The sequence below is a fragment of the Scyliorhinus torazame genome, chromosome 25 (genome assembly GCF_047496885.1).
Source record: "Scyliorhinus torazame isolate Kashiwa2021f chromosome 25, sScyTor2.1, whole genome shotgun sequence".
Taxonomy (NCBI): Eukaryota; Metazoa; Chordata; class Chondrichthyes; order Carcharhiniformes; family Scyliorhinidae; genus Scyliorhinus; species Scyliorhinus torazame.
Window position 1 is genome coordinate 37408495 of NC_092731.1, and position 22894 is coordinate 37431388.

Here is a 22894-nt window from a genome sequence, read left to right on the forward strand (position 1 = left end):
GAAGAGGAGGAGAAGAAAAATAATTTGAACCAGGGAATAAATTGAGCGAGTTGCATTTCTGCTTGTAAATTTTAAGCTGACAGCAGACGAGTGAAATATTGTAGGCAGTTTATAAAATGCTAGAAAATTGTAATTGACTGTTTTGACAATTTAAATGAAAGCCATTAACGGACTCATTCTCCCCTTTTGTGTCTAGAGGCACTTGGTGCAACCTATTTCTTCCACTGCTTTCTACATTCCGCAGATTATGCTCTGGCTGTTTCCTTAATGAACATTCCCTTTCTTTCCCCCTCCAGAAAATTGTTAACCTGACCAGGGGAGATTGGCTCGATGCAAATGGGAGATTGGCTAGATGCAAATGGGAGGTCAGCATGCACCATGACCAGACGCGTGACTACCTGGCTGGGGTGATTTGTTTCTTACAAAGATAGGAGTACCTGTCTGGGTGTCAACCCAGTATTAAGGCTGGAGCCTCAGGACAAAAGACTCACTTTATTTCTTTTAAAAAATAAATTTTTTTGTGCCCAATTGATTTTTTCCAATTAAGGGGCAATTTAGCGTGGCCAATCCACCTAGCCTGCACATCTTTGGGTTGTGGGGGCGAAATCCACGCAAACACGGGGAGAATGTGCAAACTCCACACGGACAGTGACCCAGAGCCAGGATCGAACCTGGGTCCTCGGCGCCGTGAGGCAACAGGGCTAACCCACTGTGCTACCGTGCTGCCCGCACTTTATTTCTTTAAGACACTTTTTTACTGCAGGTTGCACTAGGACCTTAGATTTTAACACCCTTGATGATTGACAGATGGTTGTGGCAGAGGTGATGGCTAATGTTTGAGGAAATGTACTGAGCTGGTATTTGATTATTTTTTAAACAGACAGAAAATTCTGTGTGACTGGAAGCTAATTTTTCCCCATTAGCCGGACCATCTAAGGCAGGATAGAACTGAAAAGTAGGAACGTTATGTTAAACCTTGGCTGCAATCATGGTTACAATATTATTAAACGGATTTTGAGGCAGTGGAGAGAGTTCAGGGAAGATTCCCAAGAAATGTGTGGGTATACAGATCAGGAAAGCATTGACAGGGGCAGCACACGGTGCAGTGGTTAGCACTGGGACTACGGGGCTGAGGACCCGGGGTTACTGTCCGTGTGGAGTTTGCACATTCTCCCAGTGTCTGCGTGGGTTTCACCCCCACACCCCAAAGATGTGTTGGTTTGGTGGATTGGCCACACTACAATTACCCCTTAAGTGGAAAAGAAAAATAATTGGGTACTTTAAATGTATTTAAAAAAAGGAAAGCATTGACATCCTGGATTTCTGCTCTCTGGAAAAAACACGTTGAGTGGTGGCCTAATAGAGGTCTTTAAAATTAAGAATGGTTTGATAATACAGATAGAATGTTCTTGTGTGGGAAGGACCATCAGCATAAGGTGGTTGGCAAGAAATCAGATAGGGCAAGAGTTGTGAGACTGTGGAACTCACTACCACAGGGAGTGGTTGAACAGAATAGTAGAGATTTAGGATGAAGTTTATCGACAAAAATGAGGGGAGGAGGGAATAGATGGTAACACTGGCATGGTCAGAGGGCCTCTTTCCTGTGCATACAGATCCAAGCTCGGGCTTCCCGTTAATTTAAAAATATATTCCCAAATTTACTTTTGGGACAGAGGTTTTGAAGATAAGTCCAGATTTCATTTCCCAAAGTCGTAATGAGGAGGTAGATTGAAATTCCTTCATTTTGAAAATGCCTTTGGAGGCAGCAAGGGGTAACCCAAAAATGTTTGAATTTGAAGCTCCACACCCACAACTTCATTAAGTCCCAAAGTTTTCCAGCATACGCAAATATTTTAAAAATAAATTTAGAGTATCCAATTCATTTTTTCCAATTAAGGGGCAATTTAGCGTGGCCAATCCACCTACCCTGCACATCTTTGGGTTGTGGGGGCGAAAACCACGCAAATGCAGGGAGAATGTGCAAACTCCACACGCCATCGTGACGCCCTAGCACATGCAATGTTAATTCACTGTGACAAACTCTCCATCTTTTGGTCCAGTTTTATTTCAAAAGGCAAAGATGTACACACACCCTATGCTTTTTGTTTAGAGTTAAAAAAAAACCTCGTACATCCAAATGGAAGCGTACTGTTCCTATTGCAGAACTTGTGTCATTACGATTCCTTGATGAGATACTGCTATTGGGAGGTTTGCCTCAGATGTCAGGAGGAGTGGGGAGTTGGTACATTGGATGGAGGAATTTCCCAGGTTACTTGTCACTATTTTTAGGTCCTCGTATAGCGATTACTGCTTCACAGGATGGACAGGACGTTTATCAGATTTCTGACAGTATCACTATGCCACTGGTTACTACAGGGTGTACAAAACATGAATGTCAACCCTGTCTGACAGAGAGTAGGGGTTCATCAGTGGAAATTGTAGCTCTCCTAATACCCTGTTAGAAATTCAAATGTCAGGAACTAGATAATAATGCCTACCCTGCACATCTTTTTTGGTTGTGGGGGTGAGATCCGCGCAGACAGGGGGAGAATGTGCAAACTCCACATGGACAGTGACCCAGAGCCAGAATCGAACCCGGGTCCTCGGCGCCGTGAGGCAGCAGTGCTAACCATTGCGGCACCGTGCTGCCCTTCCTTATTTCAATTCAAATTGAAAACATGTATTAATAAAGTGAATGGTAGCGTTGCGGGGGGGGATCACGCTCATATGTTTTGGTCCTGTCCAAAGCTGGAGGATTACTGGAAGGAGGTTTTTAGGGTGGTCTCTAAAGTGGTGCATGTGAAACTGGACCCGGGCCCTCGGGAGGCCATATTCGGGGTGTCGGACCAGCCGGGGTTGGAAACGGGTGCGGCGACAGATGTTGTAGCCTTCGCCTCGTTGGTCGCCCGAAAGCGGATCCTGTTGGGATGGAGAGCAGCCTCTCCACCCTGTGCCCTGGCGTGGCGGGGGGACCTGTTGGAATTCTTGACTCTTAAGAAGGTTAAGTTTGAACTGAGGTGGGCAGCACGGTGGCGCAGTGGGTTAGCACTGCGGCCTCACGGCACCGAGGTCCCAGGTTCAATCCCGGCTCTGGGTGTGTGAAGTTTCCACATTCTCCCAGTGTTTGCGTGGGTTTCGCCCCCACAACCCAAAGATGTGCAAGCTAGGTGGATTGGCCACGCTAAATTGCCCCTTAATTGGAAAAAATGATTTGGGTACTCTAAAAAAGTTTGAACTGAGGGGCTCTACAATTCATGGGCATTATTCAATTTGCACTTTCTAAGAATTGGATAACATCGAACATTAGGTGGGGCGGGGGTGTTAATGGTGACTATGGATGATTCTGGATTCCTTTTTGTTATTTGTTTATGTTAACTTGCGGGCAGTTGTTTGGGGTTTGGTGGGAGGGTGGGATTGTTGTTGATATGGAGATTGACATTTTATTTGTTACTGTTTATTGTTGGTGGGTGTAAAGTGGGGAGAAAATGTGAAAAAGTAGAATAAAAATATATATATTTTTTTTAAAAAGCGAATGGTACAACAGATTCTGATGTTTGAGACAAACAAACTTGTTTTTATGTAACACCTTAAGCATAATAAACGTAGGTAATCACCTTTTACAGGAGCGTAATCAGACAAATAAATGACACCGAGCTAAAGATGGAATGTTTTGTGCAGGTGGCTGGAAGCTTGTAAGAGTAGTACATCTCGGATGAGTTTCAGGATAAAGAGATGGAGTGGATTTGGAAAGGTTGAAGCCACAGTTAGCAATGGTGAGATACCGAAGTGGAGGAGAGTTGGAATGATGCAGAGTTCTTGCTAAGATGTAGAACACGTTGTTCTCCAGACATCTGTTTTAAGGGTTTAAGCAATGTACTGAGTACTGTTAGATAAGGTGCTGTATTGGAGTAACACAAGCTCGGAGGCGGTGAGGTTTGAACTGTGGTTTTCTGGTGAGTTGCTGGATCTTGGCAGTGCCACAGTTGGCCTCTATGCCGGGGAGGGAATATATGAGTTAGGGTTCCCTCTACTGAATGCAGTTCAGTGGCTGAAATTAGAAAAGGTGAGGGCAGAGCTGGTGTATGGTGCTACAGAAGTTTGCTGACTTGCAAATGTTTAAGCTTGAGCAGAGAATGTCCACATGGTTAGGTATTGGAGGATAAACGAGTATGCCAAAATGCTTCAGAAGAGAAATTGTCTGCAGAATGTCGGTTTAAAATGATCAGATGGAATGTTAACATGGTACTTCAATAAATTAGCCATTGGTCAAAGTAATGAATTAGAACAAACAAAGTTTTGTGCTATTTGCTGATAAATGCATATTAATATTTTTGATTACGTTTTGCCTGTGCAGATATCAGAAAAACACAAACTTATAAAAGTGATATTTTGTTAAAGACATAAAATGTCTTTAACAAAAGACAGCATGGGGCAGTAAAAGTCGCACTGAAATTTTGTGACACCCTTCCTGCCATTGGTGTTTGGAGAGAACTATGGCCTGCTAGAGGGGTAAAGGCTGTGAAAATCCACAGACAATTTTATGGGCCTTGCATTTCTTGCAATTAAAGTCTAAAGTAGAGATCTTGCTCAGGCAAGTGGAGTTGGGGGCTGGTTTACCACCACTAGTATGGGCAGCACAGTGGTTAGCACTGTTGCTTCACAGCGCCAGGGACCCGGGTTCGATTCCCGGCTTGGGTCACTGTCTATGCGGAGCCTGCACGTTCTCTCCATGTCTGCATGGGTTTCCTCTGGGTGCTAATGTAAGTCTACTTGTGACACTAAGCAGGATTATGATTAGCTCACACACATCTTAGAAACTGTGTGTCATATGGAATGGCCGAGAAGTAGGAAGTGTGTGTGGTTGTACAGGTCCCCATTACAATACTTCAACCCAGACAGTGACGAGGGAGATGACACTGCAGCCAAGTTTGATCCTCACTCACCATCATTGTGTGCACACTTACCAGATGCTATTAGATAATCAGAGGCAGTCAAACTAGCCAGTTGTGCTCTTTCAAACAGAGGAAGAAAGGCTTATAATATCCCAGCCACTCTCTTGGCTGAGATCTAACTCAGCACAAACAAGGGATTACATCTGGGACTTCACTCGTATCTCCCATAGAACTACCCTTTGGGTATATTACTGACTGTTATTAGACGTTATGTAAATAAATATTTTTTAAGTTGCATCTTCATCCAACATGTTTCACTGTTAATTGAAGGTTGAGAACGGCATGGTCGCGCAGTGGTTAGCACTGCTGCCTCACGGTGCCGAGGACCCGGGTTCGATCCCGGCCCACTATCCGTGTGGAGTTTGCACATTCTCCCCGTGTCTACGTGGATCTCACCCCCACAACCCAAAGATGTTCAGGGTAGATGAATTGGCCACGCTAAATTGCCCCTTAATTGCAAAAAAATAATTGGGTACTCAAATTTATATTAAAAAAAGTTAATCTAAGGTGATTAGATTGAACATTAAGGTGTGGGAAACTGAGCTGTTTATATTTGGACACCACCAGAAGTCATTGCGTACATCTACTTTATCATCATTTAAGCAATTAGAAAAAATGTCTTCATTGATATGCAATTTTTAAAGCAGAAATGGGAATGTTTGAAGTTTGCTTTATTGTTCAATTGCCCGACTTTAGCCATATGGGCTGCTTAGTTCCTCGAAACCAATAAATAATATTAATGAAATCACACCAGCAGTCAGAAATCAGATTATGATTTTTTTCCCCTCTTGATTTTCTCCTATCTTCTGAAATTGCTGGGGTTCACCTATCTTGTTGGGTCTTTCTTTCTCTAACCATGCAGGCCCAAGATATTTAGTGTAGGTCGTTCTGACAATAAAGAGAGTCATAGCCCACGCTGCTGCTGACCTTCACCGAATATCCACATATACCTTCCAACAGCATTCACTCCTCCAGTAATGGGTACCGACTCCCAATTTAACTGTGGATGAGATTAGTTAGCTCACCACAGACCAAAATATCCAACCCGAGATCTCCCTGGCCCACTTGCCCCACACATCCACTACCCAAATACTGAGTCCTTGGCAGAGCTCCGATTTCGTGGGGTTATAAAATGGTTGCCGCACCACAAAGTCAGAAGGGTCAACTTCAATCTCCTTTCTGTACGGAGCTCACCAACCTCAGCCAAGGCACAAGCTGGGGCTCTGCTCTTGACCCCCAGTGCTCATAAAGGTTCAGAGGGGGAAAAATTAATCTGGGTCCAGGTGAGAACAGGAATGTTTACAGTGTTCCTTCCCCCGAGGTGGACTGGCTTACCCTGAAAAGGCAAAGGATTCACAAGAAACAAAACAGTGTTGAAAATACAGTAGTCAGTCATGGGAGCGCTCAATTTCTGACACGTCCAGCCTATCGTCGGCTGTCTCATAGTGAAACAAACAATGGTTAACTTTCACTCCTTGGGGCAGCACGGTGGCACAGTGGGTTAGCCCTGTTGCCTCACGGCGCCGAGGTCCCAGGTTTGATCCCGGCCCCGGGACACTGTCAGTGTTGAGTTTGTACATTCTTCCCGTGTTTGCTTGGTTTTTGCCCCCACAATCCAAAGATGTGCAGAGTAAGTGAATTGGTCACGCTAAATTGCCCTTAATTGGAAAAAAAATGAATTGGGTACTCTAAATTTAAAAAAAACCTCCCTCCTTAGTGAATAATAACAGTTTGAGGTACCGGAGGATTGCAGCATAATAATTGAGAAAAAAAAAGACTGCCTACAACTTAAATATTGTTTGCTCACAAGATGAAAGCAATTGCTCTTTAAAAGTTTTTAAACAAAATTAGAGTACCCAATTCATTTTTTTCCAATTAAGGGACAATTTGGCGTGGCCTGCACATCTTTGGGTTGTGGGGGCGAAAGCCACGCAAGCACGGGGAGAATGTGCAAACTCCACATGGACAGTGACCCAGAGCCGGGATCGAACCTGGGACCTCGGCACCGTGAGGCCGCAGGGCTAACCCACTGCGCCACCGTGCTGCCCCCCTTTAAAGTTATTAAAATACATTTGAGCATGTTGTGGTACATGACAGTCAGGTTTGTTTGAATTACAATACTAGTTAAGTAGATTATCCTGTTTCTAACCTATTACTCAGCAATATTGAATGGTCAATGCTGATCTCAATGAGGAATGGTAGTTTTATCGATTTCAGCCCACTAACATTGTAAAAGTCGTTCATGGGTCATCATTTTTTCGCATGAAATCACTTACCACAATGTCAATTTCTGCCCCTGAGAATGATTCATTTTTGGTGATACAGGGAAGAAGGAGAACTGGAGGAAGGGGAATTGGAAGATGACGGTGAGGAAGTGGAAGCTCAGGAGGAATCCCAGGAGAAAATCAAGAAAGAGAAAGGTGAAAAACAGGAAAGGGACCATGAAGATGAGGAGAAGGACAAGGACAAATCCCATCGTAGGATGAAGAGAAAGAGGAAGAAAGAAAGGGAAAAAGAAAAGAAGAGATCAAAAAAGAAACGGAAATCAAAACACAAGGTAATCAGCCCCTAAAGTTCAAAATCAACTGGAAGTCTTTTAAACAGCTCTCTATTCGTGACCACACCTAGGCATTATTACCACAGAACAATGCCTGTATGGTACCGTACCTTCCAGACTGCACATACTAATTTAGCAGGAACCTCATATTCACCGCTGAATCTTAGAAATCTACGTGACAGTGATTAGCATTGCTGCCTACGGTGCGGAGGACCCGGGTTCAAATTCTGGCCCTGGGTCACTGTCCGTGTGGAGTTTGCACATTCTCCCTCTGCATGGGTTTCACCCCCACAACCCAAAGATGTGCAGGTTAGGTGGATTGGCCACGCTAGATTGCCCCTTAATTGGAAAAGAAATAATTGGGTACTCAATTTATTTTAAAAAAAAGAAAGAAATCTACAATCCCAGGTGGCTATAGACTGCTTTCCCTTGCGGGGGAGAACTGATGGTGGTAATTTAACCTGAGGAACACCACACCTCAGGCGAGGGGCAAGGTTGAGAAGGTTCATGAATAACCTCAACCAGTACTGGAATTAAACCCGCGCTGCTGGCCTCGCTCTGCATCACGAACCGGCTGTCCAGCAAGTGAGCTAAATCAGCCCCTGGCCTCATAGAAACCGGTGGTACAGAAGGAGGCAATTGCTCTTGGTGTCTGTGCCAGTTTAAAAAGGTTATGCAGTCTAATCCCACTGCAACACTTGCCCATTATCTTGTAAATTATGGCACAAATAGAATAGTTGTAGAATCATGGGATGGTTACAGCACAGGAGGCCATTCAGCCCACCCTTGTCCAAGCTGGTTCTCGAAGCGCACCAGTTGAAACTACCTCCACCACATCTCGTTCAGTCCATTCCAGATTCTAAAAGTCTTTTTTTTAATATAAATTAAAAACATTTTAAGAGTACCAATTATTATTTTTCTCAATTAAGGGGCAATTTTAGCATGGCCAATCCACCGACCCTGCACATTTTGGGTTATGGGGGTGAGACCCACTTAGACATGGGAAGAAAGTGTAAAGTCCACACGGACAGTGACCCGGGGCCGGGATCGAACCCGGGTTCTATGTGCCGTGAGGCAGTAGTGCTAACCACTGTGCCGCCCTGTGTAAAAAAACGTTTTAACTCATGTCACAGTTCAGGGCGGCACTTGGCACAGTGCCCCAGCCATCTCCCATTTATCAGTGTACAAATACCATCACCTGGTTAATATGTAATTGCAATTCACAACGTAGTTAAGATAGACAGATTCCACTCTAAAATGTAAACTTTTGAAAACTCAAGAATAATCTTCCAAACAAAATTATGTACATTTCCATCTTTTATGTCTCACATGTTATAACCAACCATTAATAGATCTCACATTCCCCCTTCATTACAAAAGAAAATATTGATTTTCTATATCGTAACACCCTCTTCCAGTACATCTAAATCATTTATTGGAACAAGCAACCTTTGGAAAGCAGTACGAGAATTGGTGACTTGCATCCATCTTCTTGCTAGCAAGGTCAATTCTCAAAACCTTTTTTCAGTGACACCCTTTGCTGAATGAACATTGTCCCAAAGAGTTATCCTTATAGCATTCTATGGCAACATTTTTTTCATATTGCCTCTTGCATAGGATTTTAAATCATTTTAGAGTATCCAATTATGTTTTTTCCCCAATTAAGGGGCAATTTAGCACAGCCACTTCACCTACCCTGCACATCTTTGGGTTGTGGGGGTGAGACCCACGCAGACACGGGGAGAATGTGCAAACTCCACACGGACAATGACTCGGGGCCGGGATCGGGCCCTCGATGCCGTGAGGAGGCAGTGCTAACCACTATGCCACCCTGCCTCTTGTACAGTAAAGTACACCCCCATATTTATTGCTCCTATGAACAGTGTTTCAGCAACTAAGGTGCTTTTAACTTTTCTTCGTTTGCCAGGCTAATGGTCAACATTTATTATTCCTCCTTACCAAGAATATAATAAACTCTGATGTCCTAGAATATCCTCCTGGAAGACAGGCATTTTTAGCCTAACCTCAATACCTTCTGGATCACCCAAGGCTGGAAACTTGTGCATTTAATTTCTTCAATTGTTTTATTTACTTTCAGCACCAACTGTAGTTACATTTCATTGTAAAATTCAGTTCCAACACACCATATGTTTCGAGTGCAGGTGTTTGAGTGCACAAAATGGTCAATTGTCCGGTCTATTTCTTCCTCGGGTGCAGGACATTGAGAGTTTGAGTGCACAAACAGGGCAGCACGGTAGCGTTGTGGATAGCACAATTGCTTCACAGCTCCAGGGTCCCAGGTTAGATTCCGGCTTGGGTCACTGTCTGTGCGGAGTCTGCACATCCTCCCAGTGTGTGCGTGGGTTTCCTCCGGTTGCCTCCCACAGTCCAAAGATGTGCAGGTTAGGTAGATTGGCCATGATAAATTGCCCTTAGTGTCCAAAATTGCCCTTAGTGTTGGGTGAGGTTGCTGGGTTATGGGGATAGGGTGGAGGTGTTGACCTTGGGTAGGGTGCTCTTTCCAAGAGCCGGTGCAGACTCGATGGGCCGAATGGCCTCCTTCTGCACTGTAAATTCTATGAAATCTATGAAACAGGTCAACTGTCCAATCGGTCTATTTCTTCCCTCGGTTGCAGGATATTTTGTGAGGAACTAGCCTGATTAATGGGATGTGGTTAACTTATTAACAGTACCCAATTCTTTTTTTTCCCCCCCATTAGGGGGCAATTTAGCGTGGCCAATCCACCAAATATTTATTTTGGGATTGTGGGGGTGAGACCCACGCAGACACGGGGAGACTGTGCAAACTCCACACGGACAGTGACCTGGGACCACAGTGCAGTGAGGCAGCAGTGATAACCACTGTGCCACCCCTTCCGCTTAACATTCTAATCTATATATTTAAAGCCCCCCCCCTCAGCCTGGTTACCAACCTTAGATAGATTTAAAAAAAGGAGGAATTGATCACCTGCTCAAATTCTACACAAAATCATCAACATGTATTATAAAAGATACCTGCTAGTTTCTCCTTGTGATACCATTAGAATAGTGCTGGGTCTGCCTTTAGCTGAACACAAAACAGACCCAACTGAAATACCATATCTGTGACACCACCATTCAGCTCGTGAACATACTGGAACAGTTCCCTCACATCACCATCTTCTTTAGGTGGTTTCAAAAACACTTTCCGTTGACATTTCTCACCCATGCAAAAATGCAGCTTTACTTTACCGTGAATATGTTGCTGAAAGAGGTAAGCAAATCTTCAAGCTGACTTTTCCCCGAAGTAGGGGCATCGAGCCTGAGTAGGGGCATCGAGCCTGACATCTTGCTCACCAATCTCTTCTAAACCTTGGAGCTACTAGTCTGGTTTTAGCCTTACATATGCCACCAGTAAGCACCTTTTCCTGCACATCCACCTGTGTGACAAGGCTAGCCAATTCCATTTGGTATGCGTTTTTTTTGTTTGACACCCTTTAATCAACTTATCTTCTCATATGTTAGTAGCCACTCAATCTTCATAATCATAAGGGCATCTATTTCGAGTAGGCATTCCTAGCCTGTTCTGTGGTTCTGGTCAAACTGACTCGACTCGCTCTATTCTCGGGACTAATAGCCTTATCTTAAGCTTCAGAGTCATTTTGTTCATATTCGTATCAAAAACTGGCTGTGTTCATCCCTTTGTTTGATGCAAGCTGCTCCTCATAACATTCATGGTGCCGCACCGCTTAATTTTCAATTGCCTGTTAGGTAAATGTATAGCCTCAAGCAACACACACCTTCCCATGTTGGAAATTACTGCCTTTCCATCACAACCTATAACCTTGGCTGGTCCTTTTCTATTCTTTCAACCCTCCTCTTTTGTAACATACCATGTCCCCTGGATTAAAGTGTATTTCTGATGGCCTGATGTGGTTCGGAAAAGCTCACCAAACGTTCTCCTAAACCTCGGGCTGGATACATTTTCTTGCAGGCAGGAGCTCAGAAAACATTGGAGTAAATTGTCATGCCTTCCAAAGCCAGGGGACAATCCCACATCCAAGTATTTCTCCCCAAAATTGATAGGGATTGCAGCCCACGCCAGGGGAGATGTCAGTTTACAGCTTGGTTGGTCAGCAAGATGTGGTGAAGCACCTCAATTACCCATGTGATTTCCTTTTACAAACCCCATTGTGAAAAAGGGACTTTCCACATAAATTCAATTGACAAATCCCTCCCCTCCCATTGTCAGTTATCAGTCCACAATTACCTTTCTTTACTGTATATTATTGTTGACAGACAAATATTGTCTGGTAAATTATCACACGCTTTGACCAGATTATTAGACATTTACCAGGTGCCCTTACCTATGAGATGAACAAAGGACAAAAACAGGTTTGTGGTTTAACCCAATTTTATTCACAAACAACTCAATTTTCTTGTACAAAACTCAATAGAACTCTTAAATCTTCTTATAAAATAATCCAACTGTCTGAGACGATAAATACTACCTGTGCCGATGAACTTGAGTCACCAGGTCCAATTCACTGAGCTCTCATTTCAGGTGAGGCAGGGCTTCACATACACGTCCTTCAATTTAAGTCGATTGCATTTGCTGCTCCCAATGCGGTCTACTCTAAATTGGAGAGGCTAAACACAGACTGGGTGACTGCTTTGGAGAATGGTCTGTTCACAAGCATGACCCAGACCTTCCTATCACTTGCAATTTCAACTGCTCTCCTCCACAAGTCTGTTCTTGTCCTGCTGCAATGTTCCAGTGAAGCCCAGCGCAAACTGGAGGAACAGCACCTCATCTCCCGATTAGGAAAGTTACAATTACAGCCTACCAGTAATATTAGCTCCCTTCTCTCTCCTCAGATGCTGTCAGAGCTGCTGAGGTTGTCCAGTTGTTGTCCTTTCCTTTGTTTTGCCATTAATACATTCTGATCCAATAACATGCCACTATCAGCGCTCTTCTTAGCTTTGCTCAACATTTACAGTCCCTTCGTCTTTTTTGTCAATTTCCACCCATCACTGCCCCTCTAGCTAGCCCCACTGTTCTACAATCTGATGTTAAGTTCAGTTATACCTTCTGTGGAATAACAATCAAAATCTGATTATGTCTCATATGCATTGACATCCATAATATTTTATAAATTTGTCCAGACCACCCTCAGTGTCCAATCAATAAGCCTCTAGCTCCAAAAATATGTTGTACCTGATCCTGTGTCTGGTGGAAAACACAAGTGCCAAAGCCATACCTTGTTTTTGGTTTGGTAAAGATGTAACCCCTGACCACATATCCACTTTCTTCTTCTACCGGTCATAAGGTTCAGCTTCACAGATCAAAAGTGGAAAAATCATACCCTGACACTTAACACTTGGTTTCACCCATTTCTTCTCCAAAGTCACTCCAATTACTTTTCAGGCAGAAGCTTGTCATCTCTAGTTTGTTAATCACATCCATACCAGTTGATGAAATAAAAGCTCCACCACTGCTGTTTTCTTTGTGAAGTACATTTATTGCCTTAATTCCCAATCAACACTACTTTCCTCCACCCTTTAGTGTCCCGGCTGTCCTCATGTATACTCTTGAGCATACCAGTAAACCAATAAGGGGACAAATGTAACAAATGTCCTTATTTATCGGTGTATAAATACCCAGCTCCTGTTTAACAGTGTAATTGCTATGAAACCATAAACAATGTAATTAATAAGACATTGGCATACTGCCGTGCCATTCCTTCTGGGAGTGGACCTCGACTACACCCACCTATTAAACGGGACCCATTGTTTTGCTCCAGATTTGCACCAAAGTCTTGATTGGCCCAGATCTAATCTCACTCCATTGAAATTGACCTTCATCCAATACAATATTTGAATGTCGATTGCTCCTTATCTGAGGCTACTCTCACCCTAATGATCGCATCCCTAAATGCACCTGACACTTGATTCACTTCATTTCCTAGAACCAGATCCAGCAGTGCCTCCTTCCTCATTGGATTGGAAACATACGGATGCAAAGAAAATTCCTGAACATATTTCACAAACTCTTCCCCCTCTCTGTTTAACGCCCCCCCAGGGAAAATCCCAGCTCTTAAGTACAGGCTTCAATGTGCATCACCTGCTTCTACTCACTTTGAAGCTCGTCCTGGTTCACGCTTAAAGGGACCTGCATTTAAAAAAAAATGTAGATTACTCAGTTATTTTTTCCAATTAAGGAGCAATTTAGCGTGACCAATCCACTTACTCTGCACAATTTTTGGGTTATGGGGGCAAAACCCACGCAGACACGAGGAGAATGTGCAAACTCCACACGGACAGTGACCCAGAGCCGGGATCGAACCTGGGACCTCAGCGCCGTGAGGCAGCTGTGCTAACCACTAGACCACCGTGCAGCCCTGGGACCTGCATTTCTAACATTGTCCCATTTACCCTTTTTCTCGTGCGATGGCCGATCTGATTTAAAAGCCAATGCCTGACCTTTGACCGTAAAGTCCTTGATTTTTCATATATTAATTGTTGATTAAGACAGTATTGCCAATGCTGACCGAGTGCAGTCCCCCTGAACCAAAGCTTAGGCCAAGGGCTAGCAGCCGTCACCGTGACATTTTCCAATGGCGGGGATTTCCCCTTCTGACTCACGAGCAGCATGGATACTGCAAACCCTGTAGATACAGCTGCTTCCTCTCCTGGGCTGTGGGGTTTTGAGGGGGGTGGTCCCTGAAGCGGGGCATACAGCTTGATGAAACTGTATCAGACGAAGGGGGTACGGATTTGATGTCTCTGGGATTTTGGTGGGAGCACCATGTTGACAAGTCATTATGTTCGTTTAACACCCAATAAGCGCAGTAAAAGTAGATCAGTCTGGAAACTAGCACCATGCTACATGAATGAATGGGAACTTTATAAGACCATTAGACATAGGAGCAGAATTAGGCCATTCGGCCCATCGGGTCTGCTCTGCCATTCAATCATTTTTTTTCTCATAATTTAGAGTGCCCAATTCATTTTTCCGATTAAGGGGCAATTTATCGTGGCCAATCCACCTAGCCTGAACATCTTTGGGTTGTGGAGGCGAAACCCACGCAAACACGGGGAGAATGTGCAAACTCCACACGGACAGTGACCCAGAGCCGGGATCGAACCTGGGACCTCGGCGCCGTGAGGCAGCAGTGCTAACCCACTGCACCACCGTGCTTCCCTTCCCTCTATTGTTACTTAGCTCTGATCAAACAGATTCTGTCCTTGTTCCCTCCAAGCCATCCTTTCCCACCAGTTCTCTAATATTGCCCTTAATCATCACTACTACCCCTCCTTCCTTCTTTTCTTCCCTATCCTATCTGGAAGCCTTGGATCCAGTCCTGCCCTTTTTTGAGCTAGATCTCCTTATTGTCACATCTGTTTCTTACATGGCTTTCTGTCCCTGCAGTTCACCAACTTTATTTATCATATCTAAGCATGTTTTAAATATAGTGAGTATGTCTGCCTCTACAAACTTTCTTTTTTTTTAAATTCAGAGTAACCAATTATTTTTTTTTCCGATTAAGGGGCAATTTAGCGTGGCCAATCCACCTGCCCTGCACATCTTCGGGTTGTGGGGGTGAAACCCACGCAAACACGGGGAGAATGTGCAAACTCCACACGGACAGTGACCTTGGGGCCTGGGCCGAACCCGGGTCCTCAGCGCCATGAGGCAGCAGTGCTAATCACTGCGCCACCGTGCTGCCCAGATGGCTGTAGGTATAACCAGTGATTAAGCGAGTTGGAATGATCAGCAACAGCATTCTGACTCGAGAAATAAAAACTTATGATCTCCTCTCCTGTGGCGGGATTCTCCGACCCCCCGCTGGGTCGGAGAATCGCCGGGGGGGGGGGGGGGGGGGGGCGGCATGAATCCCGCACCGACGCCGGCTGCTGAATTCCCCGGCACCGGTTTTCGGGTGGGGGGGGGGCGGGGATCGCGATGCGCTGGTCAGGGGCCGTTGGCAGCGGCTCCCCCGGCAATTCTCCGGGCCCCAATGGGCCAAGCGGCCACCCATTCCTGGCCAGTCCCGCCGGCGTGAAACAGGCATGGACCATCCCGGCGGGCCCTGGCTTGTCGGCCGTCTAGCGGTGTCCTTGGGGGGGGGGGGGTGCGGGGGATCCGGCCCCAGGGGGGGTCCCACTGTGGCCTGGCCCACAATCGGGCCCCACCGATCTGCGAGCGGGCCTGTGCCGTGGGGGCACTCTTTCACTCCGCGCTGGCCTCTGTACGGCTCCGCCATGGCCGGTGCGGAGAAGAAACCCCCTGCGCATGCGCAGGAAACACGCCGGCGGTTCTGCGCATGCGCCAGAACATGCTGGCAGCCTTGCGCATGCGCCAACTCGTGCCGGCTGGCGGTGGCCCTTCGGCGCCGGTTGGCACGGCGCCAATCCCTTCAGCGTATGTATTTAAATTAATGGTTGCAAAGATGTTCACTATGTTTTAAAAGGGTTAACTTGAGTTCATAGAATAAACATTGTTTTGCTTTAAAAATACTTTTCCATTTCTGCTCTCCCACACCTGTAGAGTGGGCCGTGTGCTCCCCATACCACAATCTAGTAAAAGTTGTGGGTCAGGTGAACTTCATGATGCACTTTGGGATTCTCCAAGCCCTGGGCCATAAAACATCTAAAACAAGACTAATTATTTAGTATGTCACCCAGCTGCGGTAGGTAACAATTTAAATGCTCATCTCTGTCTTGTATTTTCAATCTTTCCATTTTGATTATCCTTACAGAGACATGTGTCTTCCAGTGATGATTATTCTGATTATAGTGACGAGTCTGACTACAGCCCCGGGGAGAAGGGATACCGGAAGTATCGAGAATACAGTCCACCATATTCACAGGTAAAGGCAGCGAAGTAAAGCATTAATGCATTTAGTGGTACATCGCTTTACACGACTACCCTGGAAGCGGATTATCCGATGGTTAATGGTGGCTGTGGCCTCAGAAACGTTTTAACTTCGGGTCTCTTTTGCTACCCCTCCATGCTGTATTAGGAATATTAGAAATAGGAGCAGGAATAGATCATTTGGCCCCTCCAGCCTGCTCTGCCATTCAATAAAACCACAGCTGAACCAATTGTGGTCCTAACTCCACTTTCCTGCCTGCCCCATAACCCTTGACTCACTTGTCAATCCGAAATCTGTGTAACTCAGCCCTTGAATAGATTCAATAGCCCAGCCTCCTCTGCTTGTTGCGAAAATGAGTGGTGAAGCGGTGACACAGTCCAAGAGTGTTCATGCAGAGAAGAACATTAAGGTTAAATAGCAAACCATAGAGAGAATGGGGGGAAGGGAAGTGTAAAGCTATGGACAGTATAATGGTTAATGGAGATCAAGGCAGCAGGTTACGTGACAGGTTATTATGTAGAGATATGTGTTCAAAGACAAGGAAAATTAGGAGAAAAGGTAAGAGGAAAAATAAATTGCGAAAAGTTACTGATCAAGGTGTTAGGATTCATAACAAAGACATAAAAAACAGCATAAGTGTATTTTACCTGAATGCTCGTAGTATACGAAATAAGGTAAATGAGTTGATGGCGCAAATCATCGTGAATGACTATGATTTAGTGGCCATTACTGAAACATGGTTAAAAGATGGTCACGACTGGGAGTTAAATATCCAAGGGTATCAGACTATACGAAAGGATAGAATGGACAGTAAGGGCGGTGGTGTAGCTTTGTTGTTTAAGGATGGCATCCGGGCAATAGTAAGGGATGATATTGGTGCTATGGAGGACAAGGTTGAATCAATTTGGGTGGAAATCAGGAATAGTAAGGCGAAAAGGTCACTGATAGGAGTAGTCTGTAGGCCACCAAATAGTAACAGGATGGTAGGGCAGGCAATAAGCAAAGAAATAACGGATGCATGTAGAAATGGTACAGCGGTTATCATGGGAGATTTTAATCTGCATATCGATTGGTTTAACCAGGTTGATAAAGGCTGCCTTGAGGAGGAGTTTATAGAATGTGTCCAGGATAATTTCCTGGGATAATGGAACCTACAAGGGAACAAGCGGTCCTAGATCTGGTCCTGTGTAATGAGGCAGGATTGATTAATGATCTCATAGTTCGGGATCCTCTTGGAAGGAGCGACCACAATATGGTGGAATTTAAAATACAGTTGGAGAATGACAAGGTAAAATCAAACACTAGTGTTTTGTGCTTAAACAAAGGCGATTACAGTGGGATGAGAGAAGAACTAGCTAAGGTAGACTGGGAGCAAAGACTTCATGGTGAAGCAGTTGAGGAACAGTGGAGAACCTTCCGTGCGATCTTTCACAGTGTTCAGAAAAGGTTCATACCGACAAAAAAGAAAGACGGTAGAAAGGGGAAAAATCGACCGTGGATATCTAAGGAGGTGAGGGAGAGTATCAAATTGAAGGAAAAAACATACAAAGTGGCAAAAATTAGTGGGAGACTAGAGGACTGGGAAGTCTTTAGGGGACAACAGAAGGCTACTAAAAAAGCCATAAAGAAGAGTAAGGTAGACTATGAAAATAAACTGGCTCAGAACATAAAAGCAGATAGTAAAAGCTTCTACAAATATATAAGACAAAAAAGTGTGGCTAAGGTAAATATTGGTCCTTTGGCAGATGAGAAGGGAGATTTAATAATAGGAGACGGGGAAATGACTGAGGAGCTGAACAGGTTTTTTGGGTCAGTCTTCACAGTGGAGGACACAAATAACATGCCAGTGACTGATGGAAATAAGGATATGATAGGTGAGGACCTTGAGATGATTGTAATCACTAAGGAGGCAGTATTGGGCAAGCTAATGGGGCTCAAGGTAGACAAGTCTCCTGGCCCTGATGGGATGCATCCCAGAGTGTTAAAAGAGATGGCTAGGGAAATTGTAAACGCACTAGTGATAATTTATCAAAATTCACTAGACTCTGGGGTGGTCCCAGAGGATTGGAAAGTAGCAAACATAACACCATTGTTTAAAAAAGGTCGGCAGAAAGCGGGTAATTATAGGCCGGTAAGCTTAACTTCGGTTGTAGGGAAAATGCTGGAATCTATCATTAAGGAGGAAATAGCGGGGCACCTGGAGGGAAATTGTCCCATTGGGCAGACACAGCATGGGATCACAAAGGGTAGGTCGTGTCTGACTAATTTGGTAGAATTTTTTGAGGCCGTTACCAGTGCAGTAGATAACGGGGAGCCAATGGATGTGGTCTATCTGGATTTCCAGAAAGCTTTTGACAAGGTGCCACACAAAAGGTTGCTGCATAAACTAAAGATGCATGACATTGAGGGTAAAGTGGTAGCATGGGTAGAGGATTGGTTAACTAACAGAAAGCAGAGAGTGGGGATAAATGGGTGTTTCTCTGGTTGGCAACCTGTAACTAGTGGGGTCCCTCAAGGATCATTGTTGGGCCCGCAGTTGTTCACAATTTACATAGACGATTTGGAGTTGGGGACCAAGTGCAATGTGTCAAAGTTTGCAGACGACACTAAGATGAGCGGCAAAGCAAAAAGTGCAGAGGATATCGGAAGTCTGCAGAAGGATTTGGATAGGTTAGGTGAATGGGCTAGGGTCTGGCAGATGGAATTCAATGTTGCCAAGTGTGAGGCTATCCATTTTGGGAGGAAGAACAGCAGAATGGATTATTATTTAAACGGTAAGATGTTAAAACATGCTGCTGTGCAGAGGGACCTGGGTGTGCTGGTGCACGAGTCGCAAAAAGTTGGTGTGCAGGTGCAACAGGTGATTAAGAAGGCTAATCGAGTTTTGTCTTTCATTGCTAGAGGGATGGAGTTCAAGACTAGTGAGGTTATGCTGCAATTGTATAGGGTGTTGGTGAGGCCGCATCTGGAGTATTGTGTTCAGTTTTGGTCTGCTTACCTGAGAAAGGACATATTGGCACTGGAGGGAGTGCAGAGGAGATTCACTAGGTTGATCCCAGAGTTGAGGGGATTAGATTATGACGAGAGGTTGAGTAGACTGGGACTGTACTCATTGGAGTTTAGAAAGATGCGGGGGGATCTTATTGAGACATATAAAATTATGAAGGGAATAGATAGGATAGATGCGGGCAGGTTGTTTCCACTGGTCGGGGAAAGCAGAACTAGGGGGCATAGCCTCAAAATATGGGGAGGTAGATTTAGGACGGAGTGTAGGAGGAACTTCTTCACCCAAAGGGTTGTGAATCTCTGGAATTCCTTGCCCAGTGAAGCAGTTGAGGCTCCTTCTTTAAACGTTTTTAAGAAAAAGATAGATGCCTTTCTAAAGAATAAAGGGATTCAGGGATATGGTGTACGGGCCGGAGAGTGGAGCTGAGTCCACAAAGATCAGCCATGATCTCATTAAATGGCGGAGCAGGCTCAAGGGGCCAGATGGCCTACTCCTGTTCCTAATTCTTATGTTCTTATGTTCTTATGAGATGGAGCTTGTTCAGTAACTGAAAATAAAGACTCGCGTTTATACAATGCCTTTCGGCACCTCAGGGTATCTCAAGATGTTTTACAGCCATCCAAGTAGCATTCGACTTGTGTGCAACAAGGACTAGCAAGCGGCAATGTAATCAGGACCACATCATCTGTTCTGGTGATCTTGGCTGTTGGATAGATGATGAACTGAATCTGGGAAAGCTGTTCAAATAACGCCATGGGACCTTTTCGGTCCATATGCGAAGGTTGAGATGTCATCAATTTAAAGCTCATCAGAAAGGCAGCACTCAGTGCTCCATGGGAATACCCATTTCGATTTTGTGCTCAGGTCCCTGGAATGAAACTTGAACCCAAGGCCATCTGATCCAGATTTATATAATGCTCTGGCTCACTTTAATCATTGCTAGTGAAATGCAATATGCCAGTGAGTGGTGAAATGCAGAAAGCAATTGTTTGTTCCTGCAATTCCTTTCGTCATAACCTCTGGGGCGAGATTCTCCTGCCGCGCTTGCCCGGCGACCGGAAATTCCCGGCCGAGGTCAATGGACCTTTACATTGTCCGCGCCCCACCTGCGGCATCTTGCGGCGGCCGTGGCCGAAGAATCCAGCTGCTGTTCTTCTCTCCTCGTTCACTTCTCAATTTATTTTTGCTACTGTTCTCCCAAGCCAGTACTGGTTTTAATGTTACATTCCATTTTTTTTTGTCCCATCTGCTCCTTTTGCTTATCAAAGTACCTTTTCCATCCTTGGGTGTTTCTTTATTGGTTAGATTTCATTTAATGAAGAGATGACGGAAAATGAATTTCCCCTATAGTTCATGACAGGATACGGCAAACTCCGTCGCTAGCTTCTGACTTGTTATCAGATTGAAGTGAGGAATTCAGACAGGATCGGCAAGAAAAGGTGTTTACTCGGTGAAGGAGAGAGCAGTGAAGAGTCCAGGAGAGGAGATCATAAGTTTTAATTTCTAGAGTTAGAATGCCGTTGCTGAGCATTCTAACTCGCCTGGTTATATCTACAGCATTCTGGGCGGCACTGCGGTTAGCACTGCTGCCTCTCGGCACTGAGGACCCGGGTTCGATCCCGGCCCCGGGGTCACTGCCTGTGTGGAGTTTGCTCATTCTCCTCGTGTCTGCATGGGCTTCACCCCCACAACCCAAAGATGTGCAGGGTAGGTGGATTGGCCACACAAAATTACCCCTTAATTGGAAAAAAAATATCTACAGCATTCTGCTGTGGTGTATCCATGAAATTGGATTGGATATTAGTTTACATACATAAGTTAGCTGATAGTAGAAAAAAAATAATAGACGCTGTGATTGAATGTTGCTGAAAAAAGAGGCATGCTGAAGTTTTTCGTCTTGCACGTATCAGGACACGACGTAAGAATACCAATACAAGGGGAAAACAACAATTTTAATTGTTTAAAGTTTCCCAACCGGAAGGAAAGGAGAGTTGCAGAACCGATGACCTGGACTGTTGACAGGCAGCTTTCGATATCTGGCCCAAGACTAATCCATGGGCAGGATGCCAGCTGACCTCCAACTCATGAACCAGCGTATAGGCTAAGGAGAGTGGCAGGTTGGATGGAAAAAGTGGCGGTGTGCAAACAACTTAGAAGAAACATTGAGAAAATGTGCACTATTTACAGAACCATAAATAAATAGGACACGAATTGGAAGTGGGGAAAGGGGGGAGGGGTTAACGTTTTCATAGTCAGCAAGGACAGACCCAACCTTCAGGCTTTTAGCTTTTCCAATATGTTAATAATTGCTAAGTGAGCTTGGGAGGAGATAGATGAGGGTCTGTGGGCTGATGCCCTGAGTAGGGTTAATTCTTCCTCCTCTTGCGCCAGGCTCAGCCTAATATAGTCCAAAGTTACTCACAGAGCGCATATGACAGGGGCGAGGTTGAGTAGGTTCTTTGGGGTGGAGGACAGGTGTGGGAGGTGCTCGGGAAGCCCAGCAAATCACGCCCATATGTTCTGGTCGTGCCCGGCACTGGATGGGTTTGGAGGGGTTTTGCGAGGACTATGTCCAAGGTGGTGAAAGCCCGGGTCAAGCCGAGCTGGGGGTTGGCATTGTTGCTCTTTTTAGCCTTAGTTTATTAGCTCTGATTACGTCACCTTTGCTCACGAGTCGCCAGGTATCTTTCTGATACCGCCACGTGGTTCAAGTTCAAGTTATGATTAATAAGTCAGCACACCGCTTAGTAAGATTGAAATCAACGGTCATTTATTATATACAACGAGTAATGTTTATACAATAATCCTACTATCTATATAATAAACCTATCACTACTGGCCAATACTTAACTTTAGGAAGAGCCCACCAGGTCAGGGAACGAATGGCTTATCCAATCGGATCTGGCCCGCGGGATTCAAAAGGCTGATACAGGTCGATGGCTAGGAGTCTTTATCGGATAGCGATCGCTGGATTCAAACTTACGGTTGCCGGTTGCTGTTCTTGCGAAGGTCTCGAGCAGGTGAAGAAGGGAGAGAGAGAGCGATCTGAACTTGGCCCCTCACTTTATAGGGCCCAGGGGCTTCCCGCCTCCCGGGGCGGCCCTTGACCCAAGTGTCCCAAGTGATTGGACTTGTTCCCAATCACTGGGTTCGATACGTCCAATTGCGAGGCGATTCCCCGATCGGGGGGTGGTCGTTCACCTGCCTTTGTTTCAGCCACTGCAGGCGCCGACAGGTCTGGCCCGGTATTCAATTGCTAATATGTTGCAATTGTTCCCGGGGATAGCCGATTAAACTGCAGATGTCTGGGTTGATGGGCTGTTAAGAGTCCTGAGTATAACTGCAAATGTCTGGGTTGATGGGCTGTTAATAGCCCTGAGTATCTATCTGGGCCGACTTCCCCAGAGCCGAATATGATATTCTGCCTGCAGCTGTCCGTTTGTGTCTTGTTACCTGCTTTTCCCATCAGCCTTTCCGGTTAGCCATTTTAAATCGGGTTTTGGCCAAATTAATCGGGAAG

The 22894-nt window shown here is 45.1% G+C and overlaps 1 protein-coding gene across 2 annotated transcripts in view; it reads left to right on the forward strand.

Moving 5' to 3' along the window:
- zc3h4 (zinc finger CCCH-type containing 4) overlaps nt 1–22894 on the forward strand; it is a 74857-nt gene that overhangs the window by 4438 nt on the left and 47525 nt on the right. For both annotated transcript variants that reach the window (XM_072490318.1, XM_072490319.1), the window contains exons 2-3: nt 7278–7509; nt 16251–16361. In XM_072490318.1, coding sequence (XP_072346419.1) covers nt 7278–7509; nt 16251–16361 — 343 coding nt within the window. The remainder of the gene's footprint in view (nt 1–7277; nt 7510–16250; nt 16362–22894) is intronic.